The following is a 22,175-nucleotide window of genomic DNA, read 5'->3' as shown; positions in this document are numbered from 1 at the left end:
CAAACTAGAGCATTGTAGATTCATCCACGTGGCAGGGTTTGAGAGATTCTTAAAATGTTGTGAAATTTGGCAGGCCTTCGGATTATGTTGACCAATTGAGTAAGAGAATAATATGTGAACTTCAACAACTCCAATGATAAAAGGTAAGAATTGTCTTCATCTAGACTATGTTTGACCTTGGTTTGTTTATTAGTCCATTCATGTATAATCCAAGAATGAAATGTGGCACCCATGTCCTATTTGTTTATGTGCAAACTTGAATTATTGGACGTGTATGCAAATATTGTTGTCCTTGCATAATTTGACTCTCTCTCCAAAAGGAATCTATTCTCAACTCACTAGAAGCCTAAGGAATTTGAAAGTATTATATGGATGTGACTGTGTTTTTGATAGATTGATTTAGAAGGTGTTGATTTAGTATGATTATAGGCTCAACTCATGCCATGAACCCCCTCACAAAACTGAGCACTAAAAAGAGGCCAAGAACGTGTAGAGCAATATGCAAAGATGGGATAAGGCATGCCTAGCATAATAAATATACAAAACAAACATTGAATACAATAATACTAATTAGTCATGCTTACGACTCATGATTCACTAACTACTACTCCTCCCCACACACATATTTGAAGAAACCAGTCAACTCTATACAAATCATATACACTTCAAACCAAAAAAGAGAATAAGAGACAAATGCATAAGACATATTAATCCTCCTATAAAAACACCCTATCATCTCCTTTTTCAAATCAAGACTCAACACTTCTCTCTTCCTTCTTACAATCTTAAAACATAACTAAACCAAACCATGGAACTTCAATTCCGTACCTCCTCTCCAACCAACAACAACACAACATATAAGCCCACAAACAGAAGCCCTAGCAAGAGCAAGTTTGTGGGAGTGAGGCAGAGGCCCTCGGGAAAATGGGTGGCGGAGATCAAGAACACGACCCAAAAGATCCGCATGTGGCTAGGCACATTCGACACAGCTGAGGAGGCAGCTCTGGCCTATGACGAAGCTGCCTGCCTCCTACGTGGATCCAATACACGCACCAACTTCTTGAACACCATGCCTTGCAACCCAGCCCTCTCTTTGAAGATCAAGAACTTGTTGAATCAAAAGAGGAGCCAAAATAAGGCCACTATCCCTCCAACCGCTGCTAGAAGGTATTCTGATCAAGATGTCAACATCAAGGCCATTGCTCGTAGCAGTAGTAGTAGAAGTTGTAGTAGCTCTCAATACAGTACTAATGACAACTTTAGCAGCAACCAAATGAAGGGCTCTGTTGTTTTCACCTCCAATCCATCCGAGGATGCATATAAGCCCGACTTCAGCCATTTAGAGCCACATTTCAATCAGTGTAATCAAGCTCTGGATGTTGACACACCCGCGCTTCAACCATATGTCCCTAGAAGAGGTGGGGAGGGCGCAACTGAGGCAGCCCCATTCCCGGATTTTGAAAGATTGAAGGTTGAAAGGCAGATATCAGCATCACTCTATGCCATGAATGGCATAAATGAATACTGGGATACCATCAATGAGTCAAATGATACTTTCTGGGATATTCAAACTCTCTGCCAAATGTTTTGTCCAAGTTAAACAAAAAAAGTCAATCAAAATCATTTTTCCAACATTCTGAGCATGTCAAATAGTGGCTAAATCATGTTAGAAAGAAATTGATTGAGGTGGTGGTTGTTTGGGCAGAGTATTAGATTATTTCAGAAACTTCTAGAGGGATCATCCAATGTGCCTCGTTAGTTTAGTTTGTATTTTGATTTGGATTTTCACCTATTGAAGATGAAGAACTTTCCTCATCTTTATAATAGAAGCTATTAATAAATTGTGATGCTCCTCTCCTATCATCTAAATTTTTTTTTTCTTGCAAAAGTAGGACTACATTCTATATTTCTCATCTTTTATAAGCATAAATTGTTGGAGAATTTATACTTACATAAGTTAGGTTACATTTTCTATATCAAGTTCAAGGCCTAATTAATTAATTTCGCATGCAGTGCATGCTTCGACCTTATTCAAATGGCATTTTTGAAGTAGACACAGACAATTTTTTATTTTATCAAACAATTTTGAAGGATGAGTGCAACCATATAACTAAGTTTTTTAACATAATGCCGTCTACTTCTGATTGGACAGCGAAACTTGAAACAGATTGAAAATGAATCCATGAAATCAGTGGCGGATAGGAGTACTAAATTACTTATACTTGTGATCTAAGTATATTGTATCGTATTCTATGTGTAACAAAATAACATTTAAAATTATTATGAGATTTAAATGTTTACTATGTTACTTATATTACATTTAAATAGGTTGGCTTGAGCCAGGCTCAGTTAGACTCTCGACCCAGTTCAGACAAATGACTAGATTGGATTGGGTCGAGCTGAGCTTTTATAATTTTTTTATTAAATGTGATGAATTAAAAATAATACTTCCTCCTGCCCGGAATAAGAGTTATATTTTGACTTAACACGAATTTTAAGAAATGTAAATGAGGTGACTTGAAAAAGTTGATAGAATCTGCCTAGGCCTTTAGGATCACCAGAACCCAAACCCAACCCAACCCAGGTCAACCTAGCCCATACCAATGTACAACCCAAGCCCAAGCCCAAGCCCAAGCCCAAGCCCAAGCCCAGGATCGGCTCAGGCCATGCCCAAATATGGCCCACAACTAAAAATCTTAATGGTAAATTAAGAGAGATGAGGAGAATGATAGTTAAAATAGTGTAAGTGGATAGTGAGACCTATATTATTATTAGTGTTTAATGGTCCCCTAGTGGTATAAATTGTAAAAATAAAAATTAATGTATATTAGGAATGAAATTGAGAGAACTTTCCATAAATAAAAATGAAATATTTTTATGGAACAGACGAAAAAGGAAAATGTTCTTATTTTTATGGGGCGGAGGGAGTATTATAATTACTTCTCTTCAAATCTTAACATGATATTAATTATATTTATTTTAAATTTTAATAGTAGTTTATATTTTTTTAATTCCTCTTTACATGTTAATTTTCTAAAAAATCATTGCAATAAAATTAATTTGAATGTTAATTTATATTTTCTAAATATTAATGCATTTTTTATTGTAATTTTAAAACCATCTTATGAATATATATGAATTCTAAATAAAAATATAAAATCCTATAAATATTTTAATCTTATAAATATACTATTTATTTATTTATTTATAATATCTAATACTCGTTCTATTTCCTCAAAATAGGAACTCTTTCCTTTTTGGTATGTTTCCTAGCAATAGAAACTTTTCATATTAGGAAAATGGACCCTACAATCCACTAACACTAATTCCACTACTTTTTATCTTCCTCTATCTTATTTTACATAATTTTTCTCTCCATCTCTCTTATTTTACTAATTTTGCTTTAAAACGCGTGACATTTCCAAAGTTTTTATTTTTAAGAAACAGATGGAGTATAAAATTTCAAAATACATTAAACTTTAAAACCGCGTAATCCCTCCGTCCCAAAAAAATAAGGACATTTAGGACGACATGAGAATTAATGCATAATTGGTAAAGTAAGAGCGATGAGGAGAAGAGTAGTTAAACTCAACTTTATTTTACCCAATTAATACCCGCAAGTGTACGGGGTTATCGTAGCAAACAGCAAGAAAGAGTATATCGTATCCCACAGAGACAATTTAGTGTAAACCTAAGTACCACGAACAAATTTCAACTACTATCCAGACGATCGAAGTTTTGGGTTTGAAACAAACACTACTAAAAGCATATAAATCAAAGATTAAAATAAGCACTTAAACAAGAAAGCAATTAAGCAAGCTGCAGAAAATGACGGAGGAATATGCAGAATTCAAGGATCTGATGCACAACTCATAGCCTAACCCAATTGAAATTAAATTACCATTTAAAATCTCTAGAATTGTTGAATCAATCACATATATGAATTTAACCATTTCCCAAGGTGAGAAATCCGCAGATTAAGTGTAACAATCGAAGTCCCCTTCTAATTCTTAGACTTAACTCCCAAAAGATTGATTAGATTAAAGATCCCACTCAGAATCTCAACTCTCCCGAGTTTTATTGCATAAAGGTGTGGATTATTCCTCTTTCAAGATTAAATATTTCACCTCACGATTACTCTAAGGAACCCTAACGCTACCAATTGGTGATCAAGCAATTGACAGGAAAAAGCACAGGAATAAACCAAACAATCACAAGAGCTAGATAAAACGAAATCAATTGGATTAAAACTATGAATCAATGCATCTTCACCAAGAATTCTACATAAAAGAAGTTTAGCTACTCATATTCATGGAAGAAAACAAGTCTAAACTAAAGAAAACAATGGAAAACATGATACGGAGTACAATTGGCGGAGGAATTGAAGCTTGAATCTTCAATTTTCTTCCAAGAGCGCTTGAGAGAGATGGGTTGTGTGTTTTACGGTAGTAGTGAATGAGTAGAGTTGCCCTAGACCTTCCTTCTTATTCCCCTCTTCCAAAAATCACGTTTGCAATAAGAAAATCGCCAGAATGACGTACCCGGCCGGGTGGAATTGTTGTACTGTAAAACCACCCGGCCGGGTGGGACTTCTTCGGCACTCTCCGGACTCGCCAAGGCTTAATTACTCCACCCGGCCGAGTATAGTTGTTGTACTAGAAAATCACCCGGCCGGGCGGGTCTTCTTCCGAGCTCTCTGGACTCTCCAAGGCATCTAAACACCACCCGGCCGGGTGTCATTTCTGCACATAACCTCACCCGGTCGGGTAGACCCTGTTTCGCCCCATTTTTTTTTGCCTATTTTTCCAAAAACACTTAACAAACATGTGACTTCAAAACATATAGTAATTGGCTGGAAATAACCATTTTGAGCATAAAAACTCAACAATTAAGCATATCAACACACCAATCACGACACTAAAATACGAGTTTGTCAACTCCCCCAAACTTAGACTCTTATTTGTCCTCAAATAAGAATAAGAAATCATGAAGAACAAACTCATGCATAGAGGTGGGATTGATGTTTTGCTTCAGAAAATTTTTCAAACAAGTTCGAATGTAGGATACATACAAGAATCAACCAAACATTAATTGAAGCTACTGTCTCGTATATCACCTTGTATCAATGCTCTCACAAGGTTTAGGACGTGTGATTTTCTCCCTTTTATTCTCTCTCTCACTCAAGTGTATAAGAGGTACCATAAGCACTCAAATCAAGTAACATGTAATGCTTACCATAGGCTTGCTCAACGTCAAACGTCTCCTCTGTTCTGATGTGAAAGTGAACCTAAGATCAGAAAGGTCTTTATTTGGGTTGTAATGTAGGCTCTTTGGACGGTAGGGTGAATTTAGGCTATAGTGACTAAATAATATAATTGAAGCACACATCTCCACAACAACCATTCCCCAAAATGATTCTCAATACTTGGCTTTATCAAGCTTCCTTCCAAGACACCCTTATTCAACGCCCCCATCACACTTTTTATTTATTTACAATATTTTTCTCTTCTTTTTTTTTTCTTCTAGACTTCGTCTAGCTTATACCTCCAAATATATATATATATATATATATATATATATATATATATTTTTATATATATATATACATATCTTCCCATCCTTTGTAACATTGTGTTTTTCTCCCCTCTTATAGGTTTTTCGAACATTCCCTTTCAACTATCAAACACATTTTTGGCTATGAAGGCTAACTAGGGATTTTATAAGCGTATGAGGATAATAAAAGAATGCCTAACTTCATCCCTTAAGTTCACATCCATTATATAGACTCGACATGACGAGGAGCAAGTTCTAGAAACAAAAGCAAGTACCCAATCAAATCACACATGAACAAAGTATGGCTCAAATCTCACCGGGATTAGCATTGACCAAGCAAACAAGCACTTCACTCGCAATTAAATCATGAAATGATCACGCAGTCCCTAACCATTCTAACCACAATTTTTAAGACAAAAACAATTATCATCATAAGCCATCAACCCCGTACTTAGCATCAATTATCTTACATTCATCCATATTCGAATTTGAGTCCCACAGGCGGGACTTACACCAAATGACACCAAATAAAACACAAAAAAGAAATAGTCTCAAGAACACAAGTACACATCATTAGCAAGTGGAGAAAGAGGGCAACCAATCCACGTTAGAAACCCCCCCAAACTTATTCAAGACAAAGGACAGAATAAGTTTGAAGAGAAGTAGATGGTTGAGATACCTCTATTCGGCCGGCGGTGGGAACCTCGCGTAGTAAGCATGGTAGAAGGCCTGGCGGTTGGCATCACTAGCATCGAAACGAGTCTGTAGCTGCTGAAGCTGCTCTCCATAGTGATCCAGCCGAGTTCCAAAGTTGTCAAGTCGAGTGTCGCACTGGGACCTCCATGCCTCGGCGTTCGCATTCGACTGTTGTGCCTGGATCCACCGGGCCTCCTGCTGGTCTCGGCTCACCTGAAGTGATTGAACCCCCGCAACAATCTCCGCCAAGTAACTGTCCTTGGATGGCCTCCCTCGTGGTCGGCTCCTCTTGGGGTGGCTGCTCTGGCCTTCTTCATACTCCGTGGCTGGTTCTTCATCATCCTCGTGCATAGCTGCTGGAGTGGTCTCTATCTGCATGGGTTCCTCAGGGATAATTGGTTGCGGAAGATAGTCAGTGCTGACATAAATCGGCACGGCATCTGCGGCTCCTTCCCCTTGAGGGGGGTCATTCTCGATCTTCTCCAAGTGAGCGGGACTATTCATCTTCCAATTAGTCTTGTAGCCCCATCCGCTGATCGCGAAAAGTTGTGGGTCGGGGAATCTAATGCACGTGTTTGGGTCTATTCTGAAGTACCCTGTGCCCTGTCTATCAACCAAAATGATGCTAGACCTCTTGAGTGTGTCCCAGTCCAATATCATGGGACCGGGATCTGGGGTTTTCCCCTCAAAGCTTAATCCATATTTGAAAGCTAAGTCCGCCACAATTCCGCCGCAACACAGCTTGCCACCCTGTTTCTTTGATTGCCTCTCCAGGTTTTTGATTATATAATGGCCGATGTTGATCCTCCTTCGTTTGAGCATTCCCCACAATAAAAATAGTATTTCCGTGGAGATGCTGCCTGCTTCTGTGTGCGCGAAAGGAAAGTAAACCAGGGCCTTTGCCATGTACCAAAGGACAAGGTTTCTGATTGTGTTAATCTTGGCTCTGGATGGGGTGAACACCGCTTCGCTACCGATCAAGCTCCAGAACTCGTTTCTCTTATAATCCTCAGGCTGGGGATCCTTTAGAATGCCTTCCTCGCCTTCTTCCATCAGTTGGAAAAGTTCATTGAACTCTTCGACAGAAATTGTATGTTCTTCGTTAACGAGGCGGAAGGACATTGACTTGATGTTCTTCCCCGAGGACTCCACTGTGAGGGTAGTGAAGAACTCCACCATGAGGGCCTTGTAGGACCCGAGCTTCAAGGAGAACAAATGTTCAAGGTGTCCAGCTTGGATAAGGACATCCCATGATTGCTGGATTCCGAGCCCGTGGAGAATTCCCCAATTTGGGTACCGGGATGGGAGGCTGTCTAGAGCTGCCAAGGCCTCCCATTTCTTGTTTTCCCCTTTTCGAAGGGTGACACCCACCTTCTGCGGTTTGAGAGTTCTCGGTGCCATCAGTAGTAGGTACCTAGAGATAGAAATATTAGTGACTCCCCCAAACTTAGGTTACAGACAAAGATGTCGGAAGATAGACTCTATTCCTAACATCCTCAATACCAATCACCACATTTAGGGCAGACAAGCAATCTAGCTAGAAATTAGAAAGATAGACTCAATTTCTAAAATCCATAAACACAACTTAAACAATTTTGGGAGATAGACTCAATCCCTATGCTCACATAAATCATCAATTGCATCCCTTATCATGTAGTCAATGCTCAATCAAAAAATTCAACAATATTATCCTCACAACTAAAGAATAGAACAATGTTCACGTCCAACCTCAAACTTCAACTCAAGCAAGACAATGTATACTCTCAAGTCAACAATGCATACTTAATGACTTCACCATAAGCACAATTCATACCAAAACCCATACAATTTCACAAACTAAGCACAAGACTCTCACCAATTCAACTTGTAAAGGCTATAAACTTCATACCCATCACACATTGCACATCATATCCATGGGTAGAGAGGATTAGAGGTGAAGAACATACCTTTGTTGCTTCTAGTGAGAGAAAATTCAAAAAATTAGGGCTCCTTCTTGAGTTTGTTGGTAAAACTCCTCCAAATACACAAATTAATCGGATCCAAACACACTAGCAAGATGGAATTGAAGCTAGGAGGGTGGAATATGTGGTGGGTGTGTGAGACGTGAGTGAATTTGTGTGTGTTTGTGAGAAATCGGGTAGGGGGAGAGAGGCGGGTGAGAGTGAAAAAAACGCATATACCTGCTTTATACCTAGGGCATGCGGCGACGGACCCGACCGGGTGGTATTTCACAACTAATAATCCACCCGGTCGGGTGAGAGAAATTTTGTACTCTCTGGAATCCCGACGCTGTTTGGACCTGACCGGCCGGGTGGAGTTGTTGAACTGATAAATCACCCGGCCGGGTGAAACCTTTCGACCCCTCTCTGGAACTTTTCTTCACTATTTGGATGACCCGGCCGGTTGGTATTTTGTTTGCGGTAAAATCACCCGGCCGGGTGATGCCTTTTGGGCAGATTTTTATGCTTATTCCGAGTCTACACTCCCTTTTAACAAGTGTTTACAACCCAATCCTGCAAAGCGTCAATTTCCAAGCAAAACCAAGTCCACATTCCACTGAGATACTTGAGAAAGAAAACAAAACAAAGAGACTAAAGATACAAGAACCAAAAGAAAGAAGGAAAAACAAACACACCTAAAATCTAAAGAAAAATCACACAAAAAGCGATAGAGTTACCTACTAGGGGTTGCTTCCCCTAAAGCACTTTTGGTTAAAATCGTTAGCTCGACATCTCCATAGTGCATCACTGCGCCTCCAAAGAGAGACGGAACACCTCTTCCTTTTGCTCCATAGAGTGGAACTTCTTCACATTCTGACCATTGGCCGTGAACACTCGCTCATCATCAGCTTCGAGCTCCAAAGCTCCATTCTTCATTACCGTCTTGACTTTGAAAGGGCCGGACCACCTTGACTTGAGCTTTCCGGGGAAGAGTTTTAGACGTGCATTGAACAGTATCACCAAATCTCCAGGGAAAAACTCCCTCTTGTCTATCATCTTGCCATGGTACGTCTTGAGGCGCTCCTTGTAAATTTCCGAGTTCTCAAATGCCTCATTCCTAAATTCATCAAGCAAGTTCAGATAAGCTTGCCTCTCCTTTCCGGCCTTATAGTAGTCGGCATTTAACTGCTTCACCGCCCAATATGATTTGTGCTCAAGCTCCACGGGAAGATGACAAGATTTCCCAAACACCAACTAATAAGGTGACATGCCGATCGACGTTTTATAAGCCGTCCTATATGCCCAAAGTGTATCATCGAGTTTCAAAGCCCAATCCTTTCTGTTGGCATTCACCGTCTTCTCCAAGATGCCTTTGATTTCTGTTGACCTTCCTTCTTATTCCCCTCTTCCAAAAATCGCGTTTGCAATAAAAAAATCGCTAGAATGACGTACCCGGCCGGGTGGAATTGTTGTACTGTAAAACCACCCGGTCGGGTGGTACTTCTTCGGCACTCTCTGGACTCGCCAAGGCTTAATTACTCCACCCGACCGGGTATAGTTGTTGTACTAGAAAATCACCCTGCCGGGTGGGTCTTCTTCCGAGCTCTCTGGACTCTCCAAGGCATCTAAATGCCACCCGACCGGGTGTCATTTCTGCACATAACCTTACCCGGTCGGGTAGACCCTGTTTCGCCCCATTTTTTGCATAGTTTGCCTAAAACACTCAACAAACACGTGAACTCCAAAACATATAGTAATTGGCTGGAAATAACCATTTTGAGCATAAAAACTCAACAATTAAGCATATCAACACACCAATCACGACACTAAAATACAAGTTTGTCAATAGTGTTAGTGGATGCTCCGAGTATGCACAAGAATGTACTTGAAGTTGAACCGAAAATGTTACTCCCGTTACTTGAAGTTGAACCGAAAATGTTAACCGGACTCCGAGTATGCACAAGAATGTACATGCTCCTAATTAAATATTTTGAGATTGTACAGTAACCTTTATAGCGTCAACTGCAGTTGTAGGTGTTTTGACAAATATAATATTTATCTTCTCCGTTATATCCATAACTAACAAGGGTTATGACATGAAGATTCACACACGACGCATGGCAAGAAGATCTTCTATTCGCGACCTCTTCTTAGTACATCGTCGTCGTGACGATGAATGCATAACACAAGTCTTACAATAAACAAGAGAAGTATTGGCTTTTTTTTTTTAATTATTAATGTCACGACCGCATTTTGCTAAGGATAGCGAAAGAGGGTAAACCGCGACTAATAAGGGGGATTAAAGAAACTGGGAAAAGAAAAGGGAAAGAACTTAAGAATTTGCACAAAGGCTAAATCAATAAATATCATAGAAAAGAAGTCAAGCATGCCATTACATGGTCTTAGTAATAGTACAAACATCACATCAATGAATCAGAGTTCGATGGTGAGATTCTACAACTTCTCACTTCACAAAAGAGCAGCAGAATAAGTCCTTACTAAACGACTTCGTGTATGAAGACACGAATCGTGGGAAGATCCACTTGATTATTTCATATCATCGACTCCGATCATTTCTCCATCCTCTTGACGTTCAACCTGCACATTTATAAATACATGCAGGGCTGAGTACATGAGTACTCAGTGGACACATGCCGAAAAGCAAAACATACAATATATAGTTGTAATCCATCAACAGTATCACACAGAGCTTTTTCTTAAAAGGCCCGAGGATACTAAATTCTTTGTCATCTTAAAAGTCCGACTGATCAGTCTAAGTTCTTCAAAACTCATACCATATCTGAGAATCGTGTACCGTGAAGGTGGCCACCTTCGGCGGACACCATAGCCGACCAACCTAGGATGGCTCACAACCCTCGCGCACATTATTCCGAACAGGATTTGCGTCCCATTGGGAACCGAATTCGTTACATAGCTTTGGCGTCGCCAAAACCCAAGGCAAATAGCCCCAACAGACAAACCTCAACAACAAACATTTTATGGCATGACAACATCTTTAAAAGAATCACAGCTCCATTTTGAGAAAAATTCATATTTCATATTTTCACAAGTATTTGCTTTATATCCACGCTACAGTGCTGGATATTAAAAGAAAGCCCACCTGATATGCTTATTTCTCAACTCGATTACTCGCTTGGCCTCACTCTCCCTTGAGTAATTTATCCCTCAGCTTTGGTGATTCTTGCTGTCCGTCGAACTGCCTTCCCCTTGCGCCACCTCGCTCCTCACTCCGTTGCACTCTGTCGAGCTTCCCGTGAATCTCGACAGAATGTATGTGTGGAGTGGGGGAGTTGATGGTGGGTTTTTATAACCAAAATTATTGGCTTCTTGTGATGACAGTTCCATGGCAGTGGCTTTGCTTAATTTGACTTAAGTGTTCCTTTACTTTTGAGCTTGAAAAGGGCTCCTATGTTCTATTGGTGAAAGTCTCATGGAATAGATCTTTGGTCCGATCCATTCCTCCATATTTGAGGGGAGAATCTGATTTTCTTGCTTATCTTTGAGCTTGTACAGTGAGCTCTCCTCACTATGTTTCCTTGTTTTGATTCCCTCTTTGGTGAAAGTTGGAATGGAGACAATTTGGGCTGATCTCATAGCTTAGTTGGCAGCTCTTTGGCTGTCTCATTCAGCCTACTCCCTTATCTTTCTTATTTGGGCTTGCTTCTCCGTCTCCTTTACTTATGTGTTCTTTTTATAATACCCTTTTTGGTGCTAGCATTTCAAGTACAAGGGCTGGAAATTTGTAGTGTGGCGGCTGGAGTTTTCGAGAAGGCCAGAGGAAGACTTTTGCTCACATCATCTCTATTTGTTGTTTACTCAAAGTGGCTAAAAGCCATTCCCTAGTCTTGTACTTGTAGAATGTGGCTTTGAACTTCCCTTGTCTAATTGTAGCCTTTTTGTTTCTTTAGAGTAGGTTAGAAAATATGGTTGTAGAAATCTTCTTATGTAAACATGTACTACTTGTGATTAATTCTTCCAAGTATTTATCTAATAAAAGTATAGCCTTTGCTTTTATCCTTGAAATGTAAATTTCCTTGCACTTTATTTCTTCCAATGAAAATACTTAGGTTATCAAAAGTCGAAAATACAACGAAGAATGTACGAGTACACGGAAAATTAATTACACTAATTAATTACACGAAATTCCAGGGCGTCACACTTAAGGCAATTCTCTCATAGTCAAAATAAAGAATCTATTTATAAATTTCACTTGTTTTCGGGTGCGATTTTTCTTCAGCAAACAACAATTTGCCTATATCTTTATTATTGAAAAGTAATTAATAAAAATGTCATATAATAAAACTACAAAATGTTTACCTCTTTAAAAAATGGACAATTCTTTAAATTATGACACTTAATACATCAACGATAAGTAATAATGAAAAACATAGAACAAAAAGAAAAAGTGAATTATTATGATATAAGCAAAATCTATTAAATTATACATTTGCTAAATGTATAAAACATGTATAAACAATGTAAAATTGATGGATGACTAACTCTTGTTATAAGCTCCATACATGATTTGATCTTGACAAATTATTAGATGAATATGTGGATATTTTTTAGTGCTAACCGACTACTACAAGAGATTTGGGCTATGAGCCACTAGCTCGACTTTCAGTGAATTTTACTAAACTTCCTAACTTTGTGTGGTAAAGCGAGGCATGAGAAATCCAAATGCCCCTAGTTACTTTCTTCTTGTATAGATAGGATTCTTGAAACTTGTGAATTGAACTTTTGTAGGGGTTTTGTTTTTGAGGGCTTATCCCAAAATTGTCACAATGTTATGCATTTATATTAACTTTATTTTCTAGTCAAAATATAGAACTTATACAATTGCTATATAATTCTTCAAAATGTCGAATGCATAATTGTTTTCAATAGGTGATTCCAAGGTTAACAACTCAAAATAAAAGTGTTTCAGAGACAGAAGGATGCCAAAAAATTCATGAAATAAGTAGATGAGTACCTGAACTTGAATGGGTCCCCTGTAACACAAAAGACATTAAAAATTTGTTCAATTTAGTTTACAATAAAAGCATAGTTGTTTGGAAGAATAAAGATCATACCTTATTATCATGCAAAACACACTCTAGACTGTTATCATTCTTATCTTCTGGAACATCTTCGTATCTACAAACACGTCTGACTTTAACTTTATATTTCTAGTCAAAATATAGAACTTATACAATTGATATATAATTCTTCAAAATGTCGAATGCAGAATTGTTTTCAATAGGTGATTCCAATGTTAACAGCTCAAAATAAAAGTGTTTCAGAGACAGAAGGATGCCAAAAACTTCATGAAATAAGTTTATGAGTACCTGAACTTGAATGGATCCCCTGTGACATAAAAGACATTAAAAATTTGTTCAATTTAGTTTACAATAAAAGCATAGTTGTTTGGTAGAATAAAGATCTACCTTATTATCATTCAAAACACACTATAGACTGTTATCATTCTTATCTTCTGGAACACCTTCGTATCTACAAACACATCTGACTTTAATGGCGGATTAGTGATTGACTTGGAAAGATTGTTAAGCAGGATACAAAAGGAGCCATTACTTCACAATCTAGGCTATGAGCCACTAGCTCGACCTCCGTTGAATGTTACTAAACTTCCTAACTTTGTGGTAAAGCGAGGTATGAGAAATCCAATTGCCCCTAGTCACTTCCTTCTTGTATCGATAGGAGGATTCTTGAAACTTGTGAATTGAACTTTTGTAGGGGTTTTGTTATTTAGGACTTAAAAATTGTCACAATGTTATGCATTTATATTAACTTTATATTTCTAGTCAAAATATAGAACTTATACAATTGATATATAATTCTTCAAAATGTCGAATGCAGAATTGTTTTCAATAGGTGATTCCAATGTTAACAGCTCAAAATAAAAGTGTTTCAGAGACAGAAGGATGCCAAAAACTTCATGAAATAAGTTTATGAGTACCTGAACTTGAATGGATCCCCTGTGACATAAAAGACATTAAAAATTTGTTCAATTTAGTTTACAATAAAAGCATAGTTGTTTGGTAGAATAAAGATCTACCTTATTATCATTCAAAACACACTATAGACTGTTATCATTCTTATCTTCTGGAACACCTTCGTATCTACAAACACATCTGACTTTAATGGCGTATTAGTGATTGACTTGGAAAGATTGTTAAGCAGGATACAAAAGGAGCCATTACTTCACAATCTAGGCTATGAGCCACTAGCTCGACCTCCGATGAATGTTACTCCCTCTGTCCTGCTTAAGATGACACATTTCCTTTTTTGGAAACTTTCTCTCTCCAATTAATACACTCAACCACCTTTTCTCACTCTTATTAAAATATCCATCTTTCTTTATCTCTCTACTTTAATACTTATACCCACTTTTTCTCTCTCCAATTAAACACTTTAACTAATAACTCCTAAAATCCCGTGCCGGCTAAGGAATGTGTCATCTTAGCCGGGACAGAGGGAGTACTAAACTTCCTAACTTTGTGTGGTAAAGCGAGGCATGAGAAATCCAACTGCCCCTAGTCACTTCCTTCTTTTTTTTTGGGTGTTTCAATAATTTAAATTAGAATGCGAAGAAAGTACATGAGGGACGAGCCCTTGGAGGGAGAAGTGATGCGTGCATCGAAGCTCGAAAGCTTGGTGCGGGATCGCCATGGAATGGCCCATGGTCGATTCTACTAACTACTACTCTAAAAATAACAAGACCAAACATCACGGTCTTGGTTCGCAAAAGCCATGGACAGGTCCCATGGTAGTGAAAACTACGCCCTAACTACTATCTTAAGCTAGCCATACATATCCGATGTTGGCTGCGGTTGGTACAAGAACACTTGACATGGGATCCAAAATGTGATCCTTAACTTCCGCTGTGGCGCATAGATGGAAGAATTTGAGCGACCTTGGGCTAAGGTATCGTCTTACACGTGCCCCTTTCACATGGCCGTGTATACGCCGAGGGAGATGGTTGTATCCTCAAGGCATCCAAGGACCCTTGACTTAGTGGGACAACTCCCAAACTTCAATCTTAAGCAAGCCAACATGTCCGATGTCGGCTACGGTTGATACTCAAACCCTTGATACGAACCCTTTACCCAATCCAACGGACCACCGAGACACGGGTCCAACCACACCCCTCCGAGTTCCATTGGCACGTGGAGAGAGTGGGGACTTTGTCTCTTTCCCGCGAGGCGTCCCTATCGGGTGTGGTCCCCGATAGGGCTTATCCCAAAATTGTCACAATGTTATGCATTTATATTAACTTTATATTTCTAATCAAAATATAGAACTTATACAATTGCTATGTAATTCTTCAAAATGCTAAATGTTGTGAACAAGGTCTGCACACATAAACTACACATATATAAGTCTACCTACGACAAACACAAAAATAAAGCAAAAACAAAAGAAAGAAAGAAAAAACTAACTGGAAATTTAAAAAGTAAACTAACTGCTTGGCGGGGTGCCTTGTCGAACGTTCCTCCTGCTCCTTCTTGGGGCAGGGCTCTGTGCAGGTGATTCCTCGGGTTCCTCCTCAGCAGGTTCTGTTTGGTTTCCTTCTGACTCCTCCGGTCCATCACTTTCCGCCTTCTCTGGTTCAGTGGGTTCACTATCCTGGCCTCCATGGCCACTCGGTCTAGCTTCGATACTCTCCCTTCCTCTTGCTAGCTCCTTGAGCACACTTTCCATCAAGTTTGTCCGTCTTGCCATTTCTGCCCGCGATTGCCTGTTCTCCTCTGCTAACTCAGCTACTACCCTCTCCAGATTGGCTTGCCTCTGTCCTTGTGCTTGTTCGTTCTGCCCAACTTGCCCCTCTTGGCCTTGTTGTGCCCTCCCACCAGGGACTTCTCCCATTGGGTAGAATTGAGGGACTCCTTCCCGATAGTACACGATGTTGGTGCGGACGAAAAAAGGGACATCAAATAAGACAGGAGAGTCGACCATGTACATTGGGGATAGGTCATCTGCTTCAGTCACAATGATGTTGTTACGCACGAAGGCTTCTGGTATGTGGCAGATGGACAAATTCCTAGCTGAGTGGGTAGCTATCAGGTGGCATTGGTAGGTTGTCCAGAATCCCAAGTGTAGCCTTCTTCCGCGCCTTGCGCATCACACCATATAAAACTCTGTCATCGACGTTCTGGCGGCCGAATTGGTTTTGTAACACCCCGAGTTTTCGTGCGCTAGTTTTAGAATATAAAAAAAATATGGACGAAAAGACGATTGAAATTAAGATGCAAGGAAATTTAAGTTTGTAAACTACAATTATTGGAAGAGGAAAAACGAAAAAAGATTCATATTATGTGAAAATGTCCATGTGTAAAGTATGATTTTACTGTGGGCCTTCCTTATTACAAGAATTTGAAGCTACAGCTTACTACTCTAAAGTTTTGAAGCTCTAAGACTTGATTAATAGCTAGAATTAGTAGTAAGATATATCATCCCTCCTCTCTTCTCTTTCTTCTCGATTTAAACCCCACAAGAATCGAAATGACAGCCATGTATCTGCAAGAAAGATCCGAGACAAGAAAAAGGGTATTAAAAGTAAGCTACACAAAATTCAAAGATTATGAATTTGTCAAAAATGGAAGATGCCAAGCTGTGATAGAATGTTCACTACATCATCATCCTGCCAAGAGCGAAGGAGAAAACAAAATAAAAAGGGCCATGATCTCATCAAAGATACCTTTCCAAGACTTTAACAAATTTAGTAAAGAAACATTGTACCAAGGCTGAAAAGAGATAAGCTGGAAGCCCCAAAAATAGGAGTCTTTGCCCCCAAGACTTGCTCAATTAAGTAAAGAAATATGATGCCAAGAAAGAGATGGAGCTGGCAGCCAAATATGGGAGTCTTTGTCCCCAAGTTTCCAACACGAGAGGCCTATATAAGCAGCCTCATCTCCCTTTCTCCTCCCCTCATTTTCTACACCATAAATTTCACCAAATAACTCAAGGAGCATAGCAAGGAAGGAGTGGAGGAGGAGCGAGGAGGAGTTTTGAGGCAGGACATCGGTCCCCATCTGAGAGGAATCATCAAGGCTAGGTAATCCCCTCAACACCCTCTCCATTCCATCATGTAGACCAGCCACAGAATAGTCCAAGGACTTAGTAAAGTAAGTGCCATTCTAAGATCAGTAAGTAGGATGAGTATGCAAGGACATTGAATCATAGGATTTACCACAAGACTTAGCATAATTTTTGCCCAGAACCACAATAAATTGCTTCTACCATGAATTCTAATGAATAGATACAATAATCAATCCCCACAATATCAAAGCTTAAACAACACCAATAGTCAAGAAGAATCTTCTCATAGCCACTGCCCCAAGGAATGTAAATACTTAACAGAACAAGAAAAGGGGTTAGGGGAGAAGGGCTTAGCTTTGGTTAGGCGGAGCTGATCGGCGACGTACGGGCAGCAACGAGCTCCGGGAGACCTGGCAGGAACGGAGGCGCTGCCGGAACAGCAGAATGAGACGGCGGCTGGTGTCGACGCCGTCGAGGAAAGATCGAGAGAGAGCCGTGGAGAGCGCTGCTTGCCGGAAGGAGAGCTCGGTGCAGAGCAGCGGCGTACGACGAGGGACAGCGGCGGGAGGAGCTACTGCTCACGGCGCGAAGAGCCAGCACGCCAGTGGAACTCTGAAAACCGTTGAGATAGCGGCAGTTTTCGCCGGAGAAGAAAGACGCGGCTGCTGCCCTTCAACTTAGGGATTTTGACTTAGGAGGGATCGAAGAGGAGGCAGAGCCGGCGACGCTCCGGTGACGCAGAGGAGCGGCGATTCGCTAGAGAGGCCGCGAGGAAGAGGCGGAGGCGGCTGGATCGCCGCCGAGAGAGAGAGAGAGAGAGAAGGAGGCATTGCTATATGTTTGAATTTGGGTTTTCTGTGAAGAAGGGATTTGGGGATGAAGAGTTGACCGATGGGGGAGTTCGGTGGAGTTAGAATTGGGCCACTTTAATTGCTTGGCTTGGGTCCTTTTTCATTTTATTTGGGCCAGAAGGGAGTAAATAATATAGAGCTGGGCCTGTGAATTAAATAGAAATTGGGCTAAGTCCCATTTGGTTAATTAAAGGAATGGACCAATTTTGTGAATGGAATAAATGATCAGAGATTTTAATTGTTGAGCCGAGATTTAATTACGAGGGGTTGGAATTTATTTAAGGATTTGAGTTGGAGCTCAATTAATAAATTGCCGAATAATTTACTAAGTTTCCGAAGATGGGAAAAGATGTAGTTGGGGACGCGAAAGCCGACCGGCGTCGCCCCGCGACGCTATGGGCGGCCTTAAGAAAAATTCAAAGAAAAGATTTAAGAAGGGATTTTCCAAGAATCCATATTAAATGCTCAAGTAATTATTTTAAAGATAATGGAACTTCTCTGAACTTAGTAAAGTGAATTAATAAATTCTACAAAGTAATGAAGCCGATGTGGGATTTAGAAAATCCTATCATCCGAGACTGAGATATAGGTGCTACCCATAGGATGCATGCATTTTTCCAAGGCGAAATAGTTCAAGTACTAATTAGCGTGTCACACTATTTATTTTCAAAGGTTAAATTGCTCGAGGGCAAGTGAGGTCAAAGCGAATAATTGAATTGAAGAATAAGCATATCAGGTGGGCTTTCTTTTAATATCCAGCACTATAGTGTGGATATAAAGCAAATACTTGTGAAATTATGAAAAATTATCTTTTCTCAAAATGGAGCAATGATTCTTTTCAAATTGTTGTCATGCCATAAAATGTTTTGTCATGGAATGAATTGTCATGAAATGGATTGGCATGGATTGTCATTGGATTGTCATGGAATGGATTTTGTCATGGAATGATGGGTGACCGATGGAGCGGCACTTGACTGGAATGAATGATGAATGATGAATGAGGATTTATGAAAGAACTTAGTCTAGAGACGAACTTTTAGCTCACAAAAGAACTTAGTAAGCTCGGGCCTTTTAAGAAAACCCCCGTGTGTTACTGTGATGGCTTGACAACTATATAATGTATATTTTGTTTTCGGCACGTGTCCACTGAGTACTCTTGTACTCAGCCCTGCATGTATTTATAAATGTGCAGGTTGAACGTCAAGAGGATGGAGAAATGATCGGAGTCGATGCTACTAAATAATCTAGTGGATCTTTTCACGATTCGTGTCTTCATACACGAAGTCGTCTAGTATGGACTTATTCCGCTGCTCTTTTGTGAAGTGAGACATCTTAGAATCTCACCATCGAACTCTGATTTATTGATGTAATGTTATTCTAGTTCTAAGGCCATGTAATGGTACATTTGGCTTCTATTCTATGATATGAATCGACTTGGCCTTTGGGCATATTCTCAAGTTCTTTCCCCTTTTCTTTCCCCGTTTCTTTAATCCCTCTCATTAGTCGCTGATTACCCGCTTTCGCTATCCTTAGCAAAATGCGGTCGTGACAGGTTTGTCCCAAGAGGTTGTAGCCCAGATACAGTTGTACCAATCGGAATATGGGGTTGTTGAAATGGAGTGATCTGGATATCGTGGAGGAGTACTGGCCAGCAGCGGGATGGGTCATCTCTTCCCAGGCTTCTTGGGGGTTGAAATCCACATGCCTCCTCGGTGTTCCTCTTTCTCGGATTCTCCATTCTGGTCCTATAGCCTCCTCTAGACTACACATTCCCAGCCTCACAGTCCACTCGATCAGGCTCATAGACAACTCCCTACCAAATATTCTATAGGAGATCGATACCTCATCTAGGTCCGTTGTGACTTGGAACCTAAACGTAGTGAAGAACTCCTTGGCCAATCTCACAGATATCTCGGGGTCTCTATTTTCTAATAACAATTCGAAACCCAATGCTCCCATACTGGCCAGGAAAGAATCACGGACTGACAACTCCGTTAGAGAGGGTATGTGGAGTACCTTGCCACATTTCACTTGCTTGCTACTACCCTCATTATCATCAAAAGCGTCTTGAAGCTTTTTCGTGTTGTAATGCTTCATGTCTTCCGTTAGCTCATCGGTGAGCTCCACCCGCCATCGTCGGTATACAACTCTCTCCAGCGGGTGGCGGACTAGCTCACGGTGATTGTCGGGAAGTTGTTGTTCATGATATTCCTCGCCTTCTAGACAGACGTCGCTTTCTGATTCTTCGCTGGAGGTGTACTCACTGTCACTGATCCCCCCTTGGCGTGATGAGCTTTTCTGTTCTGGCTCCCGGATCACGACGTTGGTTCTGACCGTACGTTGTTTCTTGACGACCTGCTTCTTCTTAGCAGGGTTCTTCCCTTTCCGTTTCCTCTCCTGGAGGTACTTGTCCTCATCTTCGTCTCCCTTATACTTCTCCACGGCTAGTGTTGTGTTAAAGTAAGGGCGCCATTTTGAACGTGCAGGTTTTCGGTGTTGTGTTAAAGTAAGGGTGCGTCCAACTGATCAGGATGAAAATCCCAACCTAGCTGAGTCGTTGGCACGGCGATCGGAACCTGGTATCAAATAAATTCCTCAACCCACTTCTACTGGCTAGTATAGTAGAGGTAATGGTCGAATCCCACAGAGATGGACACGTTCGGATAATTGTGGTGATAATCTGAGAAGTTTTGGTTAGCTACCACGCTTTTGGGGTTGAGTTCTACCTAGGCGTAAAATTAAAGATGGTACTCTACTGACTAGTGGACGTGAAAGTGACCGACATGTTGTTGTGTACGTGAAAATAGGGAACAAGATGTCTTAAGGATATGTGGAAAGTAGACAGTTACTAAATAAGGAAATTTAGAATAGCAGGGGATATGTGGTGCGGTGGCAACTCTGACAGGTCCTAAAAAGAGTGGATTGTGATGTTTTCTTCTTCAACAAGTATTAACAGAAATTATATGAACACAAACTCCATGGATAAACTCAGATTCTCAACTTCAAACACAAGATCCATCAATTAAAAAGCTTAAACTTGAAGATTAGCGGCTAATAACTCCAAATTACTCCTACTGGCTAACATGCAAGGTGGTAATGGCAACGCAAAACGAGAAACTCATGCACGAAAACTTAAACTGAGACATGAACTTGAAATTCCAATTAACAAACTCCAGATCTAGCCTACTCGAACGAAGACATGCATAAACACTTAGAAAATAGATGCGATAACTAGATCTAACTTTCCTAGGCAGAATGAAGCAGATTCAAACCAAAGAGAGATGCATAAAACAAACTTCATAACTAAAACGTTTGGATCTTAACGAAATACTTCAAAAGGAAACAAGATTTAAGTTTGCAACAGATCCAACGAAGAAAACAAGTAAAGATTAAACTAGGAAAGCGATTAAAGATTGTTTATGTCACTCCGGGCGATGAAACTACTACTGCTACGAGACAAACTGGCTGGAACGGTGGATGATGACTCTCCGGTGGACGTCTGGAACTTCAGGTGACCATGGTTGTGGCAAGGAACGAGAAGAATGTAGACAATGCTGAAGGAACTGATCTTCGAGAGAGAATTCTAACTAAGTGTAGTGGTTCCACTATCCGAACTAAGAACTCCTTTTCTCTCTCCAAGTGGCTTCTTTTATAGGGAGGCTTGCCCTTGCTTTTAGGGTAGACTTCCTTCGCAAAATGACTCTCTTGCCCTTGTTTATGGTTGATCATCCCAGCAATCTTTCTTCTCCATCTCGAGCCTTTTCTCTGGCATGCATCCTGGTCAGTATTGCACCCTTCTGGCGCTCTTTTCACCTGAGTTGTCCGAACCGTCTCCTACTGACTTGGACCCCTTTATCCTGCACACTTAAGCAACTTCTTTGCGGATAATACATGCAATTCACGACATACTGACCAGTAACCAAGGCTTAGAATACGACTTATCACTAAACAATGATTACAAAAGAGCACAAGTGTGATCCACGCATGAACACCTATGAAACTCTAGCATGAAACAAATCATAGGAAGAGAAAAGGAGTTATACAAAAAGTAATAGCACATGTTTATTATGCAAAG

At 40.2% G+C, this 22,175-nt stretch overlaps 3 protein-coding genes across 4 annotated transcripts; 1 reads left to right on the top strand and 2 right to left on the bottom strand.

Moving 5' to 3' along the window:
• The first annotated feature begins 424 nt into the window (after positions 1-424).
• On the top strand, positions 425-1,831 carry LOC125185425 (ethylene-responsive transcription factor ERN1-like). Of its 2 annotated transcripts, XM_048081951.1 has the most exons (2): positions 425-1,167; positions 1,267-1,831. In XM_048081951.1, exons 1-2 carry the CDS (start codon positions 809-811, stop codon positions 1,598-1,600), a joined length of 693 nt encoding a protein of 230 aa, XP_047937908.1. In that variant the 5' UTR covers positions 425-808; the 3' UTR covers positions 1,601-1,831. The 2 variants fall into 2 exon arrangements, with proteins under 2 accessions (XP_047937908.1, XP_047937907.1); XM_048081950.1 differs by having other exon boundaries at positions 425-1,831.
• A 7,162-nt stretch (positions 1,832-8,993) lies between these two features.
• Positions 8,994-14,891, bottom strand: LOC125221200. Its single transcript, XM_048123325.1, has 2 exons — positions 14,808-14,891; positions 8,994-9,443 (listed from the first exon to the last, which is right to left on the bottom strand). Exons 1-2 carry the CDS (start codon positions 14,889-14,891, stop codon positions 8,994-8,996), a joined length of 534 nt encoding a protein of 177 aa, XP_047979282.1.
• Positions 14,892-15,531: 640 nt separating this feature from the next.
• On the bottom strand, positions 15,532-18,145 carry LOC125222592. The gene is made up of 2 exons (XM_048125296.1): positions 16,950-18,145; positions 15,532-16,727 (listed from the first exon to the last, which is right to left on the bottom strand). Exon 2 carries the CDS (start codon positions 16,170-16,172, stop codon positions 15,669-15,671), a length of 504 nt encoding a protein of 167 aa, XP_047981253.1. The 5' UTR covers positions 16,173-16,727; positions 16,950-18,145; the 3' UTR covers positions 15,532-15,668.
• Positions 18,146-22,175: the final 4,030 nt, after the last annotated feature.

This window comes from Salvia hispanica, chromosome 4 (genome assembly GCF_023119035.1).
Source record: "Salvia hispanica cultivar TCC Black 2014 chromosome 4, UniMelb_Shisp_WGS_1.0, whole genome shotgun sequence".
NCBI classification, from domain to species: Eukaryota; Viridiplantae; Streptophyta; class Magnoliopsida; order Lamiales; family Lamiaceae; genus Salvia; species Salvia hispanica.
Note: the sequence above shows the minus strand (reverse complement) of the source record. Positions and strands in the feature narration are given on the sequence as shown.

Coding starts and splice junctions, on each gene's coding strand:
- LOC125185425 (XM_048081950.1), top strand. CDS start 809: ATGGAACTTCAATTCCGTACCTCCTCTCCAACCAACAACAACACAACA.
- LOC125221200 (XM_048123325.1), bottom strand. CDS start 14,891: ATGGGCCATTCCATGGCGATCCCGCACCAAGCTTTCGAGCTTCGATGC. Junction 9,444..14,807: donor TCCAAGGGCTCGTCCCTCAT/GTACTTTCTTCG, acceptor TCACCTTATTAG/TTGGTGTTTGGGAAATCTTG.
- LOC125222592 (XM_048125296.1), bottom strand. CDS start 16,172: ATGTACATGGTCGACTCTCCTGTCTTATTTGATGTCCCTTTTTTCGTC.